The 11,137-nt window shown below is 40.6% G+C and overlaps 1 protein-coding gene across 3 annotated transcripts; it reads right to left on the reverse strand.

Annotated features, from left to right (window-relative positions):
- Nucleotides 1-1,317: 1,317 nt before the first annotated feature.
- LOC126827256 (orexin receptor type 2) lies at nucleotides 1,318-10,865 on the reverse strand. 3 transcript variants are annotated; one of them, XM_056102425.1, is made up of 2 exons: nucleotides 10,651-10,865; nucleotides 1,318-4,428 (listed from the first exon to the last, which is right to left on the reverse strand). In XM_056102425.1, the coding sequence occupies exon 2, from the start codon at nucleotides 4,426-4,428 to the stop codon at nucleotides 3,178-3,180; it is 1,251 nt and encodes a 416-aa protein (XP_055958400.1). In that variant the 5' UTR covers nucleotides 10,651-10,865; the 3' UTR covers nucleotides 1,318-3,177. The 3 variants fall into 3 exon arrangements, with proteins under 3 accessions (XP_055958400.1, XP_055958399.1, XP_050412482.2); XM_056102424.1 differs by having other exon boundaries at nucleotides 1,318-4,509; XM_050556525.2 differs by lacking the exon at nucleotides 10,651-10,865 and adding an exon at nucleotides 7,128-7,574 and having other exon boundaries at nucleotides 1,318-4,509.
- Between the last annotated feature and the right edge of the window lie 272 nt (nucleotides 10,866-11,137).

Below are 11,137 nucleotides of genomic sequence, written 5' to 3' on the forward strand. Positions count from 1 at the left end.
TTTTTTAACAGAAAGCTGGAACAAGAAATTGAATTTAGAAACAAGCACTTTAGCCAACTCGCAACTGTTTTAAGAACCCTGTAAAAGTAAATAGAAACTACTGCTAGTATCATGTTCTTGCCTAACCCGAGTATTTCAGACATATTATTTGTACTAAACCAAAAGAAGCAGCTCCTAACGGTATAGTTAATGATGAAGCAATTTAAAAAAATAAAACGAACGTAATTTCTAAAGCTGCTGTAATAACCGAAAAAAGCTAAATATTACTGCTATTCAGAATCGTCAATAATAGATTGATTGTTTACGGTTGTAATAGTTGATAGATCTGTAGAGATTTTCATGTGCAATGGCTATTTATAGACTCATACGAGTGTTATCGTACCGCTTGACTAGCAAGAAATCACTTCGAGACAAGCTATTGAAGCGTGCACATTCGCTGTGTCGTGTTCAACTTTCAGTAGAGAAAATTTTCGCTGCACGGTGCACCCTACCATTGTCATTGACTTCAATCACTCGGCAAACCTCAACAGTACCCTACATCTTATCTTGGCTGTATGACAAAGTCCGCCATTAGAACTACTTTCAAGTTCCCGGATTACAATGGCGTTGTTCATAACGACCAATGACGTCATTGATGACGACGTATTTGAAGAATGTTTTATCTTACAAAATTTTCAAAGTTTGAAACTGTTTTTCTTTCAAGTTTATCCGATTTTCTTTAGACAAGGACAAATTTGCACTGAAAATTTTACACACTCTTCGAACGACGCAATTTTGAGAACTTCTTTCTAAACGCGGGCAAGTTTCCCTTATAAGTAAACCGGTGCCGCATCGCAAATGTATAGGCGTAGGTACATATCACTTACTGTCATACAGCCGAGGCTTGATGTAGGTACCGGAATCTGCCGAGGTTTGCCGAGTGTGACTTCAATGTTACATATGGTCATAGATTTATAATAAACACATGGTACATCCATGACAAGGGGGGTAATAAACAGCCCTTTATGGAGTCAGACTACTAAATCTCACCCCATTGACTTCAATGTTAAATCCACGATAAGGGAGTTGATAAACAACCCTGTTTTGGAGTCAGACTAGTAATTCTCACCCCATTGACCACACTGTTAAATCCATGACAAGGGAGGTAATAAACAGCCCTGTATGGATCAAGACTAGTAATGGTCTAACGCGTGTTTTAGTACACAAGGGTTATCATTGATTCCACAATTACTCTGGTTATTTTAATACTAGTTTTTCTATGGTTACATGGAAAAATTCGTCCAGACACATCTAGGGGAATGATATCTCCGCGACCGATAACTAGCCCCGAGTTCAAAAACATTCTCAGCTTTAAAGATACATTAGTTAAGAGTTTAATAAAGAGTTGGTCATTCTTGCTGTAATAATTCAAAAATAGATGATAAAAAAAGAAAATATTGAAAATTTCATTCAAATTACTTCATTTTGAGCCAAATTATAACTGTTTGTAGCTTTGAAAAGTTGTATGCATAGTGGTGAGTGACGTAGTTGTATTTTACGTCAGCTTCCACCAAGGTGATATCGCAGTGGTAACCAGGGCACTTTTATATTCGAGACTTGGTCTCGCTTTCCCATTTTTAAATTAACTTTTTAAATGCCAAACCGTTCTAATCTAGTTAAAATCTCAAAGTATCCGATGCCCTCTAAAGTTGATTATGGTCTAGTTGTGTTAATTAATGTCTAATTAATGACTTAGATAACATTTCAGGCCTAAAGAAAGACCGACAGTAGGCAGATTTAGCTCTTGCATAATGTATGTTTAAATAAAGAATTTACTCAAAATTGTTCGCCTTATAAAACTTTTGTTGTTTTAATGTATCAAATACATCAAGTAGAAAACATGTACTAATTTTTGTGTTTCTGGATCAAAGATATTTCTCATAAACAGTGATTGAAAGTATGAGAAAGCTTTGTGACCTCGGGGCCTGTGGTTATACAGATACACACCTGTCCACAACTTGATTAAATCAACCCTTTGTCAGCGCTAAATTTTGACACAGGAAATGAAATGGAGTTTAACGTCCTACTGTTCTGCTCCGAACTGGGCTAAATGAAGACGCCAAGCATACGCCATACAGTGTGTTTTGAAGGAAATTTTGCCAGGACAGCGGCACTACGGCTTACTCTTATATCGAATTCCAACTGTCAAGGAATCTTTTACGTACACGCCAATGTGTACACGGGATCTCGTTTTTTATGTCCCATCCCAACGACTAGACAGCTGTCCTTGTCAGGCCGTCCGCCCTGCACCACTGACAAGGGGAAAACACGCCTGAAAAATTCCGATGAACTGTTTTGAAAGCAAAAACAAAATACACTTACCATGCGTGCGCAATGAGAATGATGTTCATTTTATAGCAAGATCCAGCATACAAGGACACATCTTCAATAGAAGGCTTAATCTCGCCTTAACTACGTACATCTTATCAAGCCCTTCACGTAATACCCCGCATATTTTGGCACTATTTTTGATTGGGTATAAGCCCAGCTTGTGATCCTATCAGATTCCTTCGTTAAAAATATCGTTACGATTATTAAGTCTCGCCTAAAATGTCTACATGTGACAATCGAGTTGCAAAGTTCAAGGTTCGATCAATGTCAAGGTTGCTGGAAATCATACCTGATCAACAAAGAGTTTCTATGGAGGCCGCCATATTTGTTTACAGTGTGTTATGTGCGACGACCCCTGATTGGACGATGCTAATTGATCACGTGTAAACACAACGAGCGCAAAATTTCGGGAATTGCCCAGTTCTGAAGCAACGGTTAGCTGTTGTAAAACTCGCGATCGTTGCTTCGGGAACATGACAAGGACATGGCAATAATGGCGATAAACTACAATACCCGTACACATCACGACCGGCTATAGCTATCAACAATAGGGGGGGGGGGCTGGATGGCCGACTGGTTAGCGCGGGCACGCTGTATCAGAAGGTCTGTCATTGAGTCAACTGACGTGGTTTCCATTCCCCTCGCTGTACGTGACAAGGAGTAGGGTCGCATGTCCATCCTCGTGGGTTTTCACCGGTTCCTCCGGTTTCCTCTCACTGCTAAAGAACTCTACGCGCAAGCGAATTATTGAAATAAAACTGAATCATATGTTAGTCCCGAAATGACCTGGTTTGTGTCGAGTGGACGTTAAACCCCATTTCCCTTCCTCACTATCAACAATATTTCACGTTTTGTACTTCTATCTAAATCACACGATGTAGGTGACGGACTTTTCTCACAACAGAACACCGTTTTCACGGCCTTTTTGGCCTGTCGCCGGAAGTTCAGATTCAAGAAACTGTATATAATTGGATTAATGGCGTTATTAATGAAGAAAAAATTGGAGAAAAATTTACTGGTGACCTCAACTTCTATACTTCTTGTGTGTTCTAGGTCTTTCAATAACGATCTAGTCATCATAATGGCTATAGCAGGGAGATAACTGATGACGAACGCCACAGTTACAGCGAATAACACAACCGTTGTCCTCGTGATACGAATTCTAGAAGCGTAGTTCGCCAGACTTCCAAATCGCGTCCTTTTCTGCCCCCCACACTCTCCATTTCCGGTTCCCGTTCCGGAAGAATCATCCTCGCCATCTTCATTGCTGCCACTGGCCGCGAGATATTTGATCCGAATCTTTTTCTTTCCTTGCGCCGTTCCCGGTGATCGAGTTATCTGATCTCCTATAACCATGCTGCGACGCTGTTTAATCTCCACCCATATTCTGACGTAGAGAATAGTAAGAACGAGTAGTGTCGCCACGAAAACTACGGACAAAGTCCCATAATACAACTTCTGAAACGTCGACTTCCGGTACTTCTCCTCGATAGAACAATCATAACCACGGACTCCTTGTATCGGGGTCTGTGGATTGGTGATGCCAAATAGAAGGGCGGTCGGTGTAGAGAACATAAGCGCGAGCACCGTTGCCATGAAACACAACATCTTAATTTTGAACAAACTGATCACCATAAGGGGTTTACAAATCTTAAAATATCGATCAAATGCGATCTCGACAAGCACAATGGCCGAACCGTAGATCGTAAACGTTTCCGTAAACCTGAACACCTTACATCCAACGGAACTGTAAAACGTGTAAGGATATCGTAAATCATAAATTTCTGTTGGCATGCCAACCACACAGGCAACCAGATCAAATATGGCCATCGTTAATATAAAATAATTGGACGAGGTTTGTTTAAATCGACGTCTATATACGTACACCACGAGTGAGTTGCCTAAAACCCCGATCACCATCAACAGAGTCACCCATAACATCACTGGTATAAAATGTACAGCTTTAGCATCGTTTAATCTCTGTAATAAGCCTGTTTCAATAGAGGTATTATTGCAGGTGCCCGTACAGTTGCCCGGATTATTGGTACTGTTCTCCATCTGAAAATATAAACCGGTTTCAATAGAGATATTATTACAGGTGCCCGTACAGTTGCCCGGATTATTGGTACTTTTCTCCATCTGAAAAGATAAAAATATATTCCCATGTATCAGATAGACGAGAGTCTTAATGAAGATCGGGGGCCACGGTGGCTAAGTGGGTAAGACGCTGGCTCGCTAGCCTGGAGGTCGTGTGTTCGATCCCTGCATTGGCCGAGAAAGTTTATCCAGATTTTTGCGGCTGGGTGTGTCGTCCCATTCTAATGACTAGGATCCCGATGATGATCGAGAAAGTTCATCGTGATTTTCCGCCGTGGTTTCCCCTTGTCAGTGATGCAGAACGGAGGGTCTGACAAGGACGACTGTCTAGTCCTTCGGATGGCACATTGGCGTGCACGTAAAAGATCCCTTGGCAGTTTGAATTCGCTATAAGAGTAGGCCGTAGCGCCGCTGCCAGGTCGAAATTCCCCCATAGGACACTTAGTACGTTAAACCCCATTTCATTTCTTAATGAAGATATTCCTACGCACTTTCAATGATATATCTGTTTCCAATCTATTCCTTGTGGGACCACAGTGGGTCATGGAGTAAGACGTTGGGTCGCTGTAACCAGGAAGTCCCATGTTCTATCCAGGGGTTGGACGGGAAAGTACCACTTGATTTCCGGTGTGGTTTCCTTGTGTCAGTGGTGCAGACGCGGGCCTGGAAATAAACAGCGTCCAGGTGTGTGGGTGAGACCAATCCAGAGGTCCTGTTGTTGTGCACGTAAAAGAACCCTCGATAGTTTATACAGCATTTGTGAAAACTGTATCAACAGGTTGTAATTCAAAACAACCCAGTTGACTCACGGAATATAGGAACAGTCCTTGCTATAAGAAGACTAGAATATGTGATATGCCGATATGTGATTGGTGTGTATAAGACTATGACCCCAGATCAAAGAAATAATACCCAGCCTTTATTTAATACAGCTCCAAATAATCGTTCTAATTAGCCTGGCCCCTGACATCATGTCTCATTCCTGCTGCTCTTTTATATTCCCCGACTTTCTTAAACAATTATTATAAAATCAGTAGCGTTATCATGACGTCGATATTGACCCACGTCCGTATTTATCCTCTAATTAGCATTAACGAATCTAATCACTGGAGGACCAAAATCCAGTAGGCGAATCCAGTAATTGGATTTAAGCCAATTCTTTAAAGAGAGAGAGAGAGAGAGAGAGAGAGGAGGTGGGATTTAACGTCAACTCGAGACAAACTACATGTGTATGTTATTTCGGGACTAACACATGGTCCCATTTGCAATAATTCGCTTGCGGGCAGGGGTCTTTAGCAGTGGGAGGAAACCCACTTTAAGAATAATGTATCTCCCAGTGACAGACCGTATCATACATTCCCCCCCCCCTTTAAGAATAATGTATCTCTAAGAATGATGTAACTCTAAGAATAATGTATCTTTAAGAATAATGTAACTCTAAGAATAATGTAACTCTAAGAATAATGTATCTCCAAGAATGATGTAACTCTAAGAATAATGTAACTCTAAGAATAATGTATCTCCAAGAATGATGTAACTCTAAGAATGATGTAACTCTAAGAATAATGTAACTCTAAGAATAATGTATCTCCAAGAATGATGTAACTCTAAGAATGATGTAACTCTAAGAATAATGTATCTCTAAGAATAATGTATCTCCAAGAATGATGTAACTCTAAGAATAATGTATCTCTAAGAATAATGTATCTTTAAGATTAATGTATCTCTAAGAATAATGTATCTCTAAGTTCACATTAGTTTTAAAAGACTGATGTATTAGAATAGATAAACTTGTGTCATTAATACCTATGTCACATGATCAGAAGAAATCTGAAACTGAACCTGATTAAACTATTAAATTACGTCTTCGTTTCGGTTTATATTTTCTTGTGATGTTTTACACTGCGATGCCATGGAATACAACATCAAAAATACATAAAACGGAACGCATCTGATTTAAATATGAAGTGAAACGTCCTACTTTAGCACCGAATGGGCTAATGAAGACGGGCTCACACCATACAGGCTGTTAAGAGGGACATTTACACGGACAGTGGATACTCAGGTCCGTAACAAGGGGCGGGGGGCGAAGGAAGCCCCCTGTGAAAAAATTGTCGACCATAAAAAAAATAGATATACATTATTGTTCGTCAATTTTACAGCACTCCTGAGAATCCTTCCCCCCCCCCCCTTTTGTTGCTCTGAGATCGTTACGGCCCCGGTGACACTACGGACTATTCTTATATCGAATTCAAACTGTCAAGGGTTCTTTTACGTGAACGCTAAATTATACACGAGACCTGGGTGTGCCGTTCCATTCTGATGACTAGGATCCTGGTGATGATCGAGAAAGGACAACTGCCTAGTTATAGTTCGAATGGGACGAAAACACGAGGTCCAGTATACATATTGGCGTGCACATAAAAGATCACTTGGCAGTTGGAATTCGATATAGGAGTAGGTCGTAGCGCCGCTGTCTAGGTAGCATTTCCCTCATAGCCCACTGTATGGCGCATGCCCGTCTTCATTGGCCCATTTTACATCACTGACATGCAGGAAATTTCTCAGTCAACACTGGGATTGTACCCCCCAATCTCCTGGTTCGCTGTACACATTGAGCACCTTTAGAGCACCATTGGATATGATGAAACAATACGTACCCTTATCATTTCAACACAGACAGCTAGGTCTAGCTGTGGTAGTCCATTGATAGACCCATCACACAAATCTAGCTGTGGTAGTCCATTGATAGATCTATCACACAAATCTAGCTGCGATAGTCCATTGATAGACCTATCACATAAATCTAGCTGCGGTAGTTCATTGATAGGCCTATCACATAAATCTAGCTGCAGTAGTCCATTATAGACCCATCACATAAATCTAGCTGCGGTAGTCCATTGATAGACCCATCACATAAATCTAGCTGCGGTAGTCCATTGATAGACCAATCACATAAATCTAGCTGCAGTAGTCCATTGATAGACCCATCACATAAATCTAGCTGCGGTAGTCCATTGATAGACCAATCACATAAATCTAGCTGCGGTAGTCCATTGATAGACCTATCACATAAATCTAATTGTCGTAGGCCATTGATAGACCTATCACATAAATCTAGCTGTGGTAGTCCATTGATAGACCCATCACACAAATCTAGCTGCCCATTAATAGATCAATGTAACGAATACATATAGATGACGAGAGATAACTAAACCATATCCTATATCACGGTTTGTTTGTTACTAGTGAAAGACAAGGACACTTGGCTAACATTACAAAGTTTTTAAGCGGGTCACTAGGTAAAGAGAGAAACAAAATGGCAGCCATATGTGAAGAAGATTAAAGGCGGTCAAAATGTCTCGGGGTGAAACCTGAAAGTTCAAAGGCAAATAGATGAGATAATTAGTTGGGCGTGGATCTGTTTAAAGTCTCGACGCGTCATTTTATTAAATTTTTTAGCGCTATAGGAAATGAAATTAAATGGGATTTAACGTCCTACTGTCATGTTCTGACTTGGTTAATAATAAAAGTGAGAGACAGAGAGAGATGGGTTTAACGTCCACTCGACACAAACTAGGTCATTTCGGGACTAACATATGGTTTAATTTTATTTCAATAATTCGCTTGTGTGTATGGGTCTTGCGCTTAGCGGTGGGAGAAAACCCACGGGGCTTCGTCCCATCCCAACGACTAGACAGCTGTCCTTGTCAGCCCCTCCGTCCTGCATCACTGACAAGGGGGAACCACGCCGGAAAATCTGGATGAACTTTCTCGGCCAATGCAGGGATCGAACACCCGACCTCCAGGCTAGCGAGCCAGCGTCTTACCCACTTAGCATCGCGACACCTATAAAGGAGTGAACAGTTTGATAGTTAGCTAAAAATGCCAAAGACCCATCGTCACTTTAAACTTGGTGGTTACACGGAATAAATTATCACAAGGTCTGTAAATCTATTATTTGCTATTTTAGTGTGGTTGTTAAATGACATTTAGCACATAGACCTATTTACTTTGAAACAGTAGGACGTTAAACCCCGTTTCATTTCATTTCAATTATTGAGAATAGACCACTGCCCCGAATGGTAGCCATATTGAAAAATCTATTATTTTATTTTGTTATAATACGCGTTATTTCTTTACAAGACTACATAATCATTTTTCAGTTTCTTTAAACATGAAAATAAAAGCGGATTAAATACTTCTTGAAACTCTGGTGTTCGATTAAAATCGTCGATGCGGGAATGAAAATGTCCGTCAACTAGCGTCGTGTCATTTCTCAAGCCGAGCTAATTGTAGACAGTCAGGGAAAGTTTCGTATGGTCAAACTATTAAAAATCTCCCTTGTCAAATAAACCATCGTAACAGCAGGCTAGCAATAGAATACCAGTATTGTTTCGAATTCCCTGTTGTACGTGACGAGGAGTAGAGTCGCCTGTTCAACCTCGTGGGTTTTCTCCGGGTCCTCCGGTTTCCTCCCACTGCTAAAGACCCCTACGCAAGCGAATTATTGAATTAAAATTAAACCATATGTTAGTCCCGAAATGACCTAGTTTGTGTCGAGTGGACGTTAGACCCCATAAACAAAAGGTCATGTGACTTGTCTGATTTAGCTCATAACACCTGAGTCAAATCACGTGGTTGCGATCCCAAACTTATACCTGACACTCAATAATAGCTTCGCCTGTCTAACCTCGTGGGGTTTCTCCAGGTCCTCCGCTTTGCTTCCACTACTAAAGGCTTCGGGGCTGGTTTCAATCCTCCACTTATGCCTTCCCAACCTCGAGGGTGTTCTCCAGGTTCTCTGATTTCCGGGGCGTTGGAAGGCCGAATGGTTAGCGCGTGCGCGCTGTATCATAAGGTCTGGCATTGAGTCTACTGGCGTTAAACCCCATCTCTCTCCCCCCCCCCCTCCCTCTCTCACTCTCAAAATATCCACATCACCGTCAAAAGGTAACAAAATCATACTAAAACATACCCACATCACTGTAGAAAATAACTAAACCACATTCAAAAATGCCCAGCATCAAAAATACGCACATCACTGTTATAAACTCAAACGGTAACCAAATCACCCAACCAACTGTAAAAAGTGTACCCAACCAATTGTCAAAAGTGTACCCAAAGGATTGTCAGAAGTACTCAAACCATTGTCAAAAATACCCGAAGTAGTGTCAAAAGTACCCAGACCAGTGTCAAAAGAACCCAAAGTAGTGTCAAAAGTACCCAAAGTAGTGTCAAAAGAACCCAAAGTAGTGTCAAAAGTACCCAAAGTGGTGTCAAAAGTACCCAAAGTAGTGTCAAAGGTACCCAAAGTAGTGTCAAAGGTACCCAAAGTGGTGTCAAAAGTACCCAAAGTAGTGTCAAAGGTACCCAAAGTAGTGCCAAAAGTACCCAAAGTAGTGCCAAAAGTACCCAAAGTGGTGTACCCAAAGTGGTGTCAAAAGTACTCAAAAACATATACAGAGTAAATTTATAGACAAGAATGAATGGAATGAATGTCGATTTGACGTCCTATTGTCTGCTACAAGACCAGCGGCATACGACATGCAGTGTACTCATACTAAACTTAGGCTGTCAGTCTACAATTAGCTCCGCTTGAGAACAGACACTAAGATAGTTGACCGACATTTTAAGTCCTAAATCGACGATTTATCCTCGAGGTATGAAATAGATGGATCTCTAAGAGGGAAATTTTACTTCGACGTTTATGACTCCTCTTCGTCGAATTCCAGCTGCTGTGGATTCTTTTACGTGTACACTGACAATTCCCCAGTAACTTTTCCAACCAATTTGTGTTGGTTGTTATTTCACATCACTGTACTTATACTGAAACAAAAACATTAATTCAAAATCAACCACGCCGGGCCTTGAGCGGCCCAATAGTCCAAGGCGTGGTTTGGATTACCAACACCGTCAAGTTGGGAGTTGTTGGGTTATTTTATGGTTACATCATTACACGTATGTTGCGTTGCCTGGCAACCCATATTTTTATGGTAACATGATTGCAAGTATCTTTCTTTGCCTTGCAACTTCTCTTTTTTATGGTTACATCATTGCACGCATGTTTCATTGCCTGGCAACCTATTTTTTATGTTTTTTTTTCATGGTTACATTATTGGCGACGTATACTGAAATAAAATATTAATTCAACATTAACCACGCAGAACATTTTATCATTACCTGTCTAAATATAGAATGGGTCCGATTTGTCTATAATGGGACTGTCAATGGAACACGGCCGGACTGTAATTCAGGCAGCCATTACCGTGAATCCGCCAGCCGCCAATAGAATGATCTGGGCCCTGTTTCACGAAATTTTAACTCAAGATAAATCCAAATTTTAGTAGATACTTCAATTTTGATTGGCTTAGCACTAAAATCAATGTAATATTATCCAATCAAATTACTAAAATTTCGATTTTATCTTAGTTAAAATTTCGTGAAACAAGCCCCTGTTTCAACGATGTAAAAGGTTGTTAGTGGCGTTCAGTGTGTTTTAACTTGGTGTAATGTCAATAAGATCTAGTTAGTGTCAAATAATGAATAAGCGATAGGAAACGTTCCCAATGTTTACTCTTACACTGATGGACATATTGTCATTTGCTAACTCATTGTCATAATGGCGGACGTTGCAGCTGCCATAATGATTCGCGGCCAGGATTTCATG

The sequence above is a fragment of the Patella vulgata genome, chromosome 7 (genome assembly GCF_932274485.2).
Source record: "Patella vulgata chromosome 7, xgPatVulg1.2, whole genome shotgun sequence".
Lineage (NCBI taxonomy): Eukaryota > Metazoa > Mollusca > Gastropoda > Patellidae > Patella > Patella vulgata.